This window comes from Sus scrofa, chromosome 13 (genome assembly GCF_000003025.6).
Source record: "Sus scrofa isolate TJ Tabasco breed Duroc chromosome 13, Sscrofa11.1, whole genome shotgun sequence".
Taxonomy (NCBI): domain Eukaryota; kingdom Metazoa; phylum Chordata; class Mammalia; order Artiodactyla; family Suidae; genus Sus; species Sus scrofa.
In genome coordinates, this window is record NC_010455.5 from 7,034,956 (window position 1) to 7,049,818 (window position 14,863).

Consider the following 14,863-nt stretch of genomic DNA (forward strand, 5'->3'; position numbering starts at 1 on the left):
TGGAGTTGACTGTGGGCTCCTGAGTAAGTCCTATCTGATTCTGGCCTGGAGCCGTCTTGAATTTGATAGAGATGGGGTTGTTGGAGGAAAATGTGGGGTTTTAGGGAGGCTAATGTGGAGGCAGAGAGAACAGTCTGGGCTGTTTTGTACTATAGGCTTGAGATCCCAGTAATCATAGGGTGAGGACCTTCAGCTGGGTCTGGTGGTGTTACTGTGTTGGGGGTACAGGACAGTGAAGGAGTGAGGGATGGGCTCCTCAGCAAGCAAGAGTCGCCACTTTGAGGTCAGCCATGAGGACTTCAATGCTAAGGTCACGTTTGCTGGGCTGCTGGTGTACTGGTTGTTGGGACGGCCAGATGGTGAGGAGGATGTGGGGATGATTTGAGGAAAGGGTAGTTGGCGGCGTGGATCTGGTGAGAGGGAAAAGCTGAACTCTGGTTGCTCAGAGACTGAAAAGGAGTGTTGGTGAGAGGGGCCGTGGTGGGAGAGTCTGAGAACAGGGCAGGTCCAGACCACTCCGTATTGATGCAGTGTGGTCAGAGCTGTCCTTGTCGGCCTTCTCATGATAGGGAAGCTTCTCTTTCATGCAGCTTGTCCAGGCTTCCTTTTCTCCTTCTCAGGTGGATGGTCCAATCCCTCTGTTTTCATCCCATCTCCCCTGCACCATTCATTTTAGGAAGCTTAACTCTTTTCATGCACTATTATCCTTCTGCCTCAGTATACCTGCCTTCACCCCAGCCCTGCCCTTCCTTTCTTCCCATTCCTGCTGAAAGAGCCTTGCCTTTCCTTCCCCTGGGAGCTTGATTCGTTTCCGTTTCTCCTACCTCCAGCTACAGTCCTCTGTACTTTGGGGTCTCACCAGAGCTTGGGGGAGAGATTATGGATTTGTTTATGGACAGAATCAGAAGGCAATGAACCTCCTCATTTCTCAAGCATTTAATTTTTTATCTAATCTACTCTTCAGAGTATGAAAGGAAACGGTTCCAAACAGTGGTTTTCAAGTCATGGAGTTTAGAGCCCCAGCAAGGGAATTCTGGGACCCCAAACCCCCATCTCATTCTGAAAATTGGAGCATCCAATCTTTCTTTCTATTTCTTTCTTTCTTTTTTTAAAATTAAAGCAATGTACATTTATTTTTTTATTTTTTGAGGAACCTCCGTAATGTGTTCCACAGTGGCTATACCAGTTTACATTCCTACCAACAGTGTATGAGGATTCTCTTTCTCCACATCTTCAGCACCACTTGTTATTTGTTGTCTTTTTGATAATAGCTACTCTGACAAGTGTGAGGTGATATCTCATTGTGTGTTTTTTTAAATTTAAGTATAGTTGATGTACAGGTTGTGCTAATTTCTTTCGTACAGCAAAGTAATTCAGTATACATATATATATGCACATTTCTTTTTATATTCTTTTCCATTTTAGTTTATCTCAGGATATTGCATATAGTTCCCTGTGCTATATAGTAGGACCTTGTTGTTATCCCTTCTATATGTAACAGTTTGCATCTGCTAATCTCAAACTCCCAGTCCACACCCTCCCAAACCACAAATCTATTCTCTGTGAGTCTGTTTCTATTTCATAGGTAAATTCATTTGTAACATGTTTTAGATTCCACATGATGTCATATGGTACTTATCTTTTCTCTGTCTGATTTCACTTAGTATGGTAATCTCTAGTTGCAGCCATGTTGCTGTCAATGGCATTATTTTGTTCTTTTTAATGGCTTAGTAGTATTCCATTGTATCCTAATTCTGATTAAGAATTCATGTGGGCAAAGTGTGGTTAAAAGAAAGTGAACCACTCGTTTCAAAAATAAACCATGGCTTATACTTCCATGAGTTAGACTGTTTCATGCTATAGAAAATCTGAGGGAGTTCCCATCTTGGTGCAGCGGAAACAAATTCGACTAGGAACCATGAGGTTGAGGGTTCAATCCCTGGCCTCTCTTAGTGGGTTGAGGATCTGGCGTTGCCATGAGCTGTGGTGTAGGTCGCAGACGTGGCTCGGATCTGGCGTTGCTGTGGTATAGGCCAGCGGCTACAGCTCTGATTAAACCCCTAGCCAGGGAACCTCCATATGCTGTGAGTTCAGCCCTAAAATAGAAGATAACAGGGACCTACTGTTTGGCACAGGGAAATCTACCCAATACTCTGTGCTGGACTATATAGGAAAAAGATTTTGAAAAAGAATGGATATGTGTTTGTGTATATAACCATGTAACTGGATAAGTTTGCAGCACAGCAGAAATTAACACATCATAAATCAACTATATTTCAATAAAATTTTTTTGAAAAAGCATTTTCAGAAAGTTAAGAAAATCATATACCAAGATAGTGGGCCTTCCACATGTCCACAAGGAAGCCAGATTAAAGGGGTTCAAAGACGGACAGAGGTCACCCACATTTCATTCTTTTATAATGCAGAAAAGTAATGAGAAGGCAGAGGGAAGGGCTCAAGTCACAGGCCCCCGGTGATATGCGCAGGTGTGTGCATCCCTGCAGAGCAGGTAAGGGAAGAAGGAAATCTGGTGAGGTCTGCCGTAGATGCTATGGACACATCTCAACTTGACAATGGCAACACTGTGTTACTATATTACGTAAAGACAAAAACTAATATTCAAATCTACCATGTTCTCCGTGGCTATACAACACGTGGCCTCATCACTTTCTAAAAGACACCCTTTTAGGTAGAACATTTGCCAGTTCATCTTTTTTTCTTAAGAATAAATGCAAAATTTTCCTTGAGGGCAGTCTGAAGCCTATGGGAGACAGGCTTTATTCTGGAGATAACTAGGTCAAAATTTTTGTCAGTTATTTACAGAAACAAATTTATATGACTAATTCTGCTTTGTAGTGTTTTAATCTCTTTCCAGGGATAAGCTATGAGAGCGATCAGTCGCTTTCAGATTTTTTTTTTTTTGCCTTTTTAGGGCTGAACCCACAGCATATGAAGGTTCCCAGGCTAGGGGTTTAATCAGAGCTTTAGCTGCTGGCCTATACCACAGCCAGAGCAACATGGGATCCAAGCCACATCTCTGACCTATACCACAGCTCATGGTGGCACTGGATCCTTAACCTACTTAATCCACTATGTGAGGCCAGGGATCAAACCCATGTCCTCATCTGGCCCTGCTCAGTGGGTTAAAGGATATAGCATTGCCATGAACTGTGGTGTAGGTTGCAGATGCAGCTCAGATCTGGAGTTGCTGTGGCTGTGGTGTGGGCCAGCAGCTGTAACTCCAATTCGACCCCTAGCGTGGGAACTTCCTTATGCTGCAGGTGTAGCCCTAAAAAAGAAAAAAAGAAAAAAAAAAAAAGAGAATGTTTGTGGTTTCCATCTATTTCTTACCTATGTCCCTTTGATTTCTGTCTTAAGCTGCTCATGTTTCCCACCTGGAGAATGTGTCAGAGGAAGAAATGAACAGACTCCTGGGGATAGTGTTGGATGTGGAATATCTCTTTACCTGTGTCCACAAGGAGGAAGATGCAGACACCAAACAAGTTTACTTCTATCTGTTCAAGGTGAGACATCCACATTTTGAAAGGCTTTTCCACTGTCACTGTTCAAGTGTGCTCATTTTCCATATACCAGGTCCTGTGGGAAGGTTATTTTCTGTTCCTGACACCTCTGGCCCTGAGGTTTGTGGAGGCATGTGTTTCTCCATGAAGGCCTCTCTAAAATAACCCACTGTATTCTGAACACATCATTCCTTGAGAACTTCATACTAGTATGCTGAGTTGAAGATCTTTTTTAAAAAAATTTTTAGGAGTTCCTGTTGTGGCTCATCAGGTTAAGAACCTGACTAGTATCCATGAAGATGCGGGCTTGATCCCTGGCCTGGCTCAGTGGGTTAAGGATCTGGCATTGCCACGGGCTTGGATCCTGTGTTGCTGTGGCTGTGGTGTAGGCTGGCAGCTACAGCTCTGCTTCAGTCCCTAGCCCGGGAATGTCCATATGCCACAGATGCGGCCATAAAAAGAAAAGAAAAGAAAAATTTTTTTTTACGTTTTATTGAAGTATAGCTGATTTACAGTGTTGTGATAATTCCTGCTGTACCACACGGTGATTCAGCAGTCGAATATCTTTATTATGTGCATAAGCTTAGATTTTTTTTTTCCATCATCTATCCATCCATCTATCTAACAAGTGTTTACCACACCCTGCTCTGTGCATGGTATTCCTGTAGGCTCGAGGGATAGATCCGTGAGCAAAACATAGTCCTTGCTCTCATGGAGTTTACATTTTAGTAGAAGAGGCAAACAGTCAACAAGTCAATATTATATTTGCAGGAGGTGGTAAGTGCTGTGAAGAGAAACAAAGTAGGGTGAGTGGAATCAGAATGGTAGGGTAGGTGGTGACTGGGGGACGTGGTATATAAGGAGGGGCAGTTAGGAAACTCCTCTCTGAGGAGATGACAATTGAACAGAAACCTGAGTAAAGGTCTGGGAACCTTCTCTGAGAGGGGCTGGGAAAGCGCCTTGCAGGCAGCGGAGAGCAGGGGTGTGTAGCTGGATGTACTGCCCTGTGTGGGGGACCCAGGCAGCTGAGGGAGGCAGGAGGAGCAATTAAGCTGTTCCATGGAGTTCCCTGGTGGCTTAGTGGTTAAGAATCTGGCATTGTCACTGCTGTGGCTCAAGTCTCTGCTGTGGTGCAGGTTTTTTTTTTTTTTTTTGCTTTTTAGGGCCATAGCCACAGCATATGGAGGATCCCAGGCTAGGGGTCGAATCGGAGCTGCAGTGGCTGGCCTAAACCACAGCTACAGCAATGCAGGATCCGAGCTGTCTGTGACCTACACCTCAGCTCGTGGCAACACCGGATCCTTAACTCACTGAGTGAGGGCATGGATCGAACCCACATCCTTATGGATCCTAGCTGTGCCATGAGGGGAACTCCAGTGGTGCAGGTTTGATTGCTAGCTTGGGAACTTTTGCATGCTGCAGGTGTGGCCAAAAAAAAAAAAGAAACTCCAGATTTGTATTTTGGCGTCTTACTACTGTTCTCTGGGTCTCGTTGGCACCATCACCTGGCATTGCTACCTCACCTGGCATTGCTACCACCCCCTCCCACTTTGACCTCTTCATGGCTCCGCCTCAGCTCCATTTGGTTTCCGGCCCTTTCTTTCCTACAGATCTAGGTCTTCCTGAGCTGGTGATTGCAGTCAGGACCAAGAGATGTGAGAGGGAAACTGGGGTGGGGTGAAATGGGTAGAGCAAATTCAGGTTGCCAAAAATAGACTCCTAAAGGAGTCAGACAGGAGTTCCCGTTGTGGTGCAGTTAAAATGCATGGATACTAATCCAACTAGTATCCATGAGGATTCGAGTTCGATCCCTGGCCTTGCCCAGTGGCTTAAGGATCCCAGGTTGCCGTGAGCTGTGGTGTAGGTTGCAGACATGGCTCAGATCCCATGTTGCTGTGGCTGTGGTGTAGGCCAGCAGCTGTAGCTCTGATTCGATCACTAGCCTGGGAACTTCCATATGCCTTGAGTGTGGCCTTATAAATACATACATACATACATACATAAAGGAGACCTACAGAAGGAATAATTAGAAAAACAAAAAAACCAAAAACTTGCCACTGAGGGCCCTGTTGGTTATGATGTATTGTGTAAGGATTTTTAAAAACAAAACCAAGAACCAAAACCCTTCATGCAGAGCTTAGAGCCAGGAAAAGTTTGCATTTCCTAATAAGGGCTGTGATTCATTTTATATGATGAGGAGCGAGAAACTTTCCTCTTTCTCTTTGACTGCTAGGAATCTCAGGGCAAATTTTGTATCCAATTCCTATAGCTTTTTGGGAGGAGGCCCTGAATTTATGTGATACATAATTTTCTCTTTTCCCCCTCCTCTATTAACTTTTGTCTTTTATTGTACTAGTGGGGGTTTGGGGGGTTGATAGGCGACAAGATTGGGAGAGAGAAATATATTTTTAAATTTGGGAGTCATGTTGGGGATATTAACACTGAAAAGGTACATGGTGGGCCAGGAGGAGGATAAGGAGCAAGAGAGAATGCAGAACTGAATCTCTCCCCCCCCCTCAGCCATTAGCAGGCACCAGGCTACTCCAGGTGACAACTTGTTGACATGACCATGAGGCCTGAGTCATCTGGATTGAACCCTGGCAGGTTCATACTGTTTAGCGCTTTCTTTGGAAAAAGATCTTAGTTGAAGAAAAACAACGTCTGCATGACTGCAGCTATTATTTTTCTTGGAACTCAGCTCCCTGGCAGGCGGCTCCCCACTGCCCTGTTGGAAGGGAAGCCTTCCATCCTGTTGGCCTCCTCTAGGTTCTGTTTATAACTGACCAGCCGGCCTGAAAACATTGCTCTGCTTTGAAGTATGTTTTCTCTCTCCTTTTCTTACCTCCCTCATCTTTAACGGTGCAAATGCATTCTCTCCTGGGAACAAAATCCAAAGTATTCAGCATTCGCTCCTCCCGTCCCCCCAAAGTCATTTTTTTGGGCAAATAAGTTATAAATCATTTATTTCTTAGTTTTGGAAAAACGGTTCCCATGTCTCATATGTCTCAATAATTAAATTATATTAAAATGTCAGTAGCATTTTGAAACTTAGAGGTCGAAAATGAAAAGCTGCTTCCTGAAGTTCATTTTATCCAAATGCCTGTCATTGTGGTCTTGGAGTACCACAATCTCCAGTGGGTTTCAATCCTGGCTTTTTCTATCACTCAGTGAAGATCATCTTGGGCAAGTCATGCTTCCTCAGTTTCCTTATCTGCAAAGTATAGACAGTGATGGCAACTTCCTCTGAAAGTTGTTAGGAAAATTAATGAGATAATACAGATAAAGAACTACTAAGAGTGCCTGGCAAAGGTAAGGATGCAGGAGTTCCCTGGTGGCTCACAAGTTAAGGCTCTTGCATTATCACTACTGTGGCTTGGGTCACTGCTGTGGTGCAGGTTCAACCCCTGGTCCAGGAACCTCCATGTGCTGTGGGCGTGGCCAAAAAAAGTAAGCGTGCGGATGCTCGATGCTATTATAAAATTTTTTGTATGTGCTCACTTATCCCAGCTCCATCCTTTTTAAGATAAGAAGCTGAGATTCGACATCTCCCAATTCATCCTTTATCTCCATATTGAAACCGCAGTGGGTCAAGTTCCCAAATGGTTTCACTGGGCAAAAAAAAGTAGGCATCTAGAATTATTTGTATCCAAACTTGTGGATCAATCTTAAATCCCTGGAAACACATACAATAACTTATTGCTACAGGTTTATTTTTGTGAAGCCGGGCAGAATACATTGAAAGGATCAACACCTGCTCCGTGAGGAATTTATAGGGCTCCTCTAGAAGGGATTGAGGCCCTTGTGGGACCTGGCCTGAGGAGAGGGGGGACACAGGGTGGTCTTCAACTTTAGGGGTTTGTTTCCATTAACTCCCAGGAGAAAGATTGCCATGTTTTGTTTCTTTTCTTTTCTTTTTTTTTTTTTTGGTCGTGCCCATGACATGTGGAAGTTCTCAGATCAGGGATTGAACCTAGGCCACAGCAGTGAAAGTGCTGAATCCTAACCACTAGGCCACCAGGGAACTCCCCTGTGTTTTGTTTCTATTGACCAGACAGTCAGTGGGGAGAACAGAGGGAAAGATACATCTTAAGTAAATGCAAGGTCATATATAAAATAGATAACTAACAAGGACCTACTGTATAGCACAGGGAAATCCACTCAATATTCTGAAATAACCTATATGGGAAAAGAATCTGAAAAGGAATGGATATCTGCATATATATAACTGATTCACTTTGCTGTACACCTGAAACTAACACAACCTTGTAAGTCAGCTATACTCTAGTCAGATTGTTTAAAAAATTACATGGTCGTGTATCACAACTGGCCTGTATGCAAGGGTTCCAGAAGATTCAGGCACATGTCGAAGGTGAAGAATTTAAATATCAAAGTTATTTTCAGATTGGGTCTTGATCAGTGGTTTGGCATTCCCTTTTCTCTCAGATATTTGTTCTTTGAAGGCTTTAACTTCCAGTGGCAGGGGATTAAGAGCCGTGTTTTGTTCTGTGGGCATTGAGATGCCAGAACACTTTGCCTGCATTCTGTGGGTGGACAGGAAATGAAAAAGGACCTCAGCAGTGCAGGCTGACAACTGAGAACCTCGTCGAATTCCTGCCCAGAGAGCCTGGGCCCTAGATTTTGGGAGTGACGCACAGCACCTGTGTGGGGAAGCCAGGAACAGAGGGAGGAAGGGAGGGTGAGCAGGAGAGAGGTAGCTGGTGGCCACTGCTGGCTGCTCCTGGCTGCCCAGAACATGAGAGATGTTTAGCTCCTCACAGCTCTGGTCACAGGGGTGAGAGCAAATTGGGTTACCTGGTAGTCATCCATTTTATTGATTTAAGGATTTACTTAACATGTAATTAAGATAAATAAAATATGGTGACTTGCCTTTAAAGACTTTGTGTGTGTGTGTATTTGTCTGTGTGTGATACTGACTGTTTTAAAATGATTTTTCTTACAGCTCTTGAGAAAGTCTATTTTACAAAGAGGAAAACCTGTGGTCGAGGGCTCTTTGGAGAAGAAACCCCCATTTGAAAAACCTAGTATCGAACAGGTAAAGAAAGATAAGAGAAGCCCCCCCCCTGCCTTTTTTTTTTATTGCTTAAGGATGAATAAACCTTCTCATCTTCCTTCCATCCTCCTAGCTGGCTTAGAGGCATTCATTAAGTCTGTAGAAATTGTCTTGGGCCCTTTGAATCAGAAGTGAATACTTAATGTCATCAACGATCTGGCTTTTGTCTTTTAGGGTTGCTAAATGCTCAGACTTCCCTGGGTGTCTGGGGAAGAAAAAAAATTAAGTAGAACACGTAGTGTGTAAGAACACACGAAACTGGCCTTTTCTTGGTGTCGATGTTTTAAAATTAAGTCTTTGTCCCTTTGTTTGGCACTGTCTGAAAAAGTCTATTGAGGTGAGGGAATTTAGGAGTAACATGAAAATCACTGTAAGTCAAGCAAAAAGCACAAAAGGGAAATGAGATTTTTGTATCCAGAAATGGGCTTCCTACCACATTGTGATTCGTGAACAGAAGCCGAGATTTACTGGCAGAGTCTGTTGACATGTATAGACCTTTCCATTATATGTTGTCAGGATTTTGTTTTGGCACGTCTTTTTAGCCTATTTTATTTTTATTTATTTATATTTATTTTTTCACTGTTCCTCTGAGTACATCTCAGATATTTTTGATTGAATTTCTTGATGAGAATAATTACGGGAAGACCTGATGTCAGATAAAATAAATGTGTTTTATCAGTTTCTAGTAGAAGAAATTTTGTCTTCAAGCTCTGCGAAATAAGAATTCATTGTTCCTTTATGTGAAATTAAATTAGAGTGTTCTGAAGAAAGATCAATCCACAGATTCTTTTGAAAGCTCGTGATTTTGAATAAGGATTTTTTTTTGCGGTAAGCTTGCTGAAACTCAAAGAGTGATAGTTAAGAGTAAATTCTAGTGGTTTAGTTTAATGGAAAGTCTACTGCCAGCCTTTTGATTAAAATGTTGTTAATGCAAAAACATTATATTTATCTAAGAATCTCATTATAGGTGAGCTGTTGTATTGATAGTATAGCGAGAATTATTCTGCAGCAGAGCCGTATTTTATTGTTTAAGGCGTTTTGACCTTTCCAGTCTGCGATTTTGATTTTTCTCTCTAATGCTTCGCAACTGCAGCAGGCATAGAATTGCAACTCACATCTCTGTCTTGTCACTTTTCATAGACTGTGATCTGAAGCATGATTCCCTCTGGGCATGCCTGTGTTATAATAGGGAAAAGGAAGAGATTTTTGTGAATAGAGAAATGTCTCTTCCTTATGGTGTTGACTGTGTGGGTGTTCAGAACTAGGAACATCAATTGCAGAACTCCATGAATAAATTGCCTTTTCTCCTTTCAAGGGTGTGAATAACTTTGTACAGTACAAATTTAGTCACCTGCCACCCAAAGAAAGGCAAACAATAGTTGAGTTGGCAAAAATGTTCCTAAATCGCATCAACTATTGGCACCTGGAGGCACCCTCTCAACGAAGATTGCGATCTCCCAATGATGACATTTCTGGATACAAAGAGAACTATACAAGGTAAGCAGATGACCAGTTTTCTCCCCCTTGGTCCGTAAAGCACGCTGCAGATGTAGCAGTGCTGCTTGCCTCGGCAAGCAGAGGGTAGCCCCATTATCGCAGGACTCTATCAGTTCAGAGAGAATATCTCTCTAGTTTGACTCCCCAGACTCCTGTTCTTCGTTAATAGCACGATGCTCTGGGGGGTGGGGGTGGGGGGAGGCATCCAGCCATCTGGACCTGAACTACTTAATACAGTAGTTGCCTGCCACATGTGGCCACTTTGATCATGCGTGGCTGTCATGAATTGAGATTTCTAAGATTGTACAAAGAAGAGAATGTAAAGTATTTCACTAATTTACATGTTGAAATGATGAGGCTTTGGATATGTTGAATTAATAAAATAAAGTTGATTTCACCTGTTTACTTTTTTAATGTCACTTCTGGAAAATTTAAAATTTCATACGTGGCTTGCACTGTATTTCTGTTGAACATTGCTGATCTAGGTAACTATGACTCTGAAATTATTCTATAGAGACCTCACTCATTTAAATAAAAACAATAACCATGAATATGATAGTTATAATTTTTTTTTTTAACGGCTGCACCTGCAGTATGTGGACGTTCCCGGGCTAGGGGTCAAATCAGAACTTCAGCTGCAGACCTACTCCACAGTCGTGGCAACACTGGATTCGAGCTGCATCCTCAGCTTGCAACAACATGGGATCTTTAACCCATTAAGTGAAGCCAGGGATTGAACGTGCATCCTCATTACACTGAGCCACAATGGGAACTCCTAAACTTTTTTTTTTTTTTTTTTTAAAGAAGGGTCACCATAGTCCCAGTACCATGGTGGAACTTATATCATTTTATATATTGTCTTACAGTCTTTGTCCTTTAAATAGATGTTTTACAGTAGTCAGAATGAAAGAAAAAGTAGAATTTGCATCCTTTTTGTCCTCCATTTGAACATTTTACCGGTTATATGAGAGTCTGCTGAGTTGAGTTACTGTGATTTACCTAATCATTTCCCTCTTTGTGGACATTCGACTCTGCAACTATTTTTGGATTACACATTCTATTTCCTAAAGTGGGAATTTATTTTTATTACCTATGAATTGCAGAATAATAGAATTGTGTTTAAGAGTCATAAACGTAGGCCATATAAAATAGAATGACCTGCATTTATTTTTAAGTAAGAGAATGACTTGGATTGTCCATTCTAGTCACCATTTTTTTTTATAACTTTTCCTTTTATATTTTATAGGCACATTAAACTTGTGTCTGTGGTTTTCTTTTTTCTTTCTCCTGATTTAAAATAGGCAGTGTTTTTTTGACAGCCTATAAAGACTGCTTATACCCAGGTTATTTTCTGTAACAGCAGATGACATGTAGGAATGGGTGCACTTTAAGATCAGCTCTCTCCTCTGTTAACTGACCTGATTTCATGAGTAAAACCCCCTTTCTCCTCTCCTCCCTCCTTTTACAGTATATACAATTTGAACTGTAAAGTATTTTCTCTTAATAAATTGACTTTTACAGGAATTACAGATTTCTTTTTTTAAATTAAATCTTCATTTTTACACCTTCATTTCAGAGTTTTGCATTAATAGGAGTCTCTATATTATTGTTACTCTTGTTTATAATAAATTAATAGCACTGTCAAAAATATATTTTAACTCGATCTGTGAGTGATTGACAGAGCTCAGTATTTGTCAAAGTTAACCCCATGAAAGTATTTGCCATTCTTCAAAGAGGAGAATTGTTTCATCAAGGGGAATTCGAAGTTCCTGTTGTGGTGCAGTGGGTTAAGAATCCCACTGGTGCAGCAGCTCTGGTCACTGTGGAGACAATGTGTTCGATCCCCTGCCCAGTAGGTTAAAGGATCCAGTGTTGCTGCAGCTGTGGTGTAGGGAACTTCCCTATGCCATGGGTACGGCTATTAAAAAAAAAAAAAAAAAAAAAGAATTAAATGTGAAGCAGCATGGGAGTTAATGCTGTATTTTGGAAACAGAATAAAAACACTAGGTAGCATTTGGGAATTAGCAAGAAATGGGTGGCACTTATAGATACTTAAGGAGTCAGAAAAATAGAAGTCGAGTTCTGGAATGAGTGATGGGTTTGAACTATGGCTCCATTGCTCCCCAGTTCTGTGTGCCTTAGACCAGTCACTTCACCTCCTTGACCTTCTGTTTCTTTCTCTGCTCAGTCCCATGGGTGTTATGTGTTCCTGGAGCTGGTCTGTGCGTGGTGTCTGGCACACCGCATGGGTGCTGGGAAGATGCTAGTCATGCTTTTCCTCCCACACATGTACTCCAAAATTCAGTCACTGCCAACGTGCGCCTCTTAAACTAGAGCATGTACACGGAATGAGAGTGTCATAAGATAACAGGGCAGAGAAGACAGCAGCGTCTTGCTCACCCCGCCTCCCCAGCCTGTGGAAGAGTGGGGTCCTATGTGGTGAAGGGAAGCCGCAGAGAGGCTGAAATGAGTCTGTCCTGCCGAACGCTGCAAGCTGCTGATTTCTAGGCGGGACGGAGACTAGGAGCCTCAGTGGATGAAAAAAAGGAAATGAAGTTTCACACATCACTCCCCCACTTCCCCCAGCATCATGCCCTGTTGATGAAGAAAGGGAAGCAGAGAGAAACAAGCTGGGAACATTCTGAGAAGCAAGACTTGTTTCCGAGTCAAGCTTCGCTGTCATGACCACTTGGGAATTGAAAAAAACCACAGGCCGCAGCACCACGGGGCCTTGCTGATACCATCTTTTCAAAAATGGGTCCTGTTACAGCTGCAGGCACCACGGGGCCTTATCTTGATGTGTAAGCGAACCTCAGGACCTGGATGGCTGGTTCAGTATGTAATTTCTGGCTGTCATAGCCATCGGAACAGAGGGGCTGAGACTTGTGGAGCTCACAACAGCCTGATGATGGGGAGAGACAGAATTCTCCATGGAAAAGACTGGACTTAGAAAATAATTAGGTTTCTGATAAAGCTGATCCCTAGGATTTATCCAAAAAAATTTTTTTTTTTTTTTGCTTTTTAGGGCTGCACCTGCGGCATATGGAAGTTCATAGGTTGAATAGGAGCTACAGCTGCCAGCCTACACCACAACCAGAGCAACGCGGGATCCGAGCCTCGTCTTCAACCTACCCCACAGCTCATGGCAACACCAAATCCCCGACCCACTGAGCAAGGCCAGGGATTGAACCCGAATCCTCATGGGTACTAGTTGGATTGGTTTCCATGCGCCACAAGGAGAATTTTTTTATCCCCTGATAAAAAATTAAATGCAGACCGAGCAGTAGAACTCCTTAAGTTGCTTTTGTTCTCTGTCCTGAATTAAGGAAAAATATACCTTTTTTTTTTTTTTTTTTTTTTTTTTTGCCATGCCTGCAGCATGCAGAAGTTCCCAGGCCAGGAATTGAACCCATGCCATAACAATGACAGAGGCATAGCAGTGACCATGTCAGATCCTTAACCCATTAAGCCACCAGGGAACTCCTATTCATGTTGTAAAGAAAGTGAGGTGGAGAATTCCCATGTGGCTCAGCAGGTTAAGGATCTGACATTGTCACTGCTGTGGTTTGGGCCATTGCCACGGCATGGGTTAAATCCTTGGCCCAGGAACTTCTGCAAGCTCGAGGGCATGGCCAAACATAAAAAATAAAAGGAAAGAAAGGTGGTTGCAAATTGTCAGGATGCTGTAAAAAGTCTGAGAGTTGTTTGAACAATTAGTTAACTGCATACATATCCCATCTGTTATGCATAAAAAATGAATGAGCTGTCCTGTCACTTCTTTTTAGAAGACCTGAAAACAGTTGTTTAGGTAAAATTTTTTCCTCTAGGTTAGTCTTTGCAGGAATGGGAGAGCAACAGCAAGGCACACATTTTTTCTTGTTTCCTTGTTTCTGTCTCACCACACGCCGTGACCATGTCATTTACCACAGCAACACCCAAGACTCTGTCGCCTGTCTTTTCATCCTGTGCCCTTATAGATTTATAAAATAAGATCAGGCTTGGAAATAAAAACAAAACTAAACAAAAACATAAACTGAGGTGTATAATATAAAATGATTCTCAGAGGAAATAACTGGAAACCTATTATTTGAAAATTTTTACTCAGTAATAGCAATCTACGCTGTCTTCCTTTACCTGAGGGAGAGTGAATGACCAATTAAGCACTTTTGGGAGTTCCTGTTGTGGCTCAGTGGAAATGAACCTGACTAGTATCCATGAGGATGTGGGTTCAATCCCTGGCCCCACTTAGTGGGTTAAAGATCCAGCATTGTGTGAGCTGTGGTGTAGGTCGCAGACGTGGCTTGAATCTGGCGTTGCTGTGGCTGTAGCATAGCCTGGCAGCTGCAGCTCCAGTTCGATCTGGGAATGTACTAATGCCATAGGTGTGGGCCTTAGCAAAAAAAACAAAAAAACAAAAACAAAAACAAAAAAACACTTTTTGGATAACATTTTATGATTTTATGATAATGTTTATAATCTTTCATTGCTATAGCAGAAATAGCATCCATCTTAAGTGGAGTCTCTGATGTCTGTGACCCTTATGGATGGGACACCTTTTTAGATTCAGACTCAGAGCTGCCAGATGGAATATTATCTACAAATGTGAGCCATGTATGTAAGTTAACATTTTAAAGAGGAAATAAACACAAGGCATTAATTTTAATAATTTTTTGAACCAATTATAAAAATATTACCACTTTACCATGGAATCAATATGAACAAATTATTAATGATGTCTTTTACTTTTTTGTACTGTCTTCCAAATACAGTGTTT

At 42.2% G+C, this 14,863-nt stretch overlaps 1 protein-coding gene across 1 annotated transcript in view; it reads left to right on the plus strand.

Moving 5' to 3' along the window:
* The window catches only part of KAT2B (lysine acetyltransferase 2B), a 114,621-nt gene that overhangs the window by 49,805 nt on the left and 49,953 nt on the right, over positions 1-14,863 (plus strand). Inside the window, 3 exon segments of the mRNA XM_021071366.1 lie at positions 3,379-3,524; positions 8,482-8,574; positions 9,908-10,089. Coding sequence (XP_020927025.1) covers positions 3,379-3,524; positions 8,482-8,574; positions 9,908-10,089 — 421 coding nt within the window.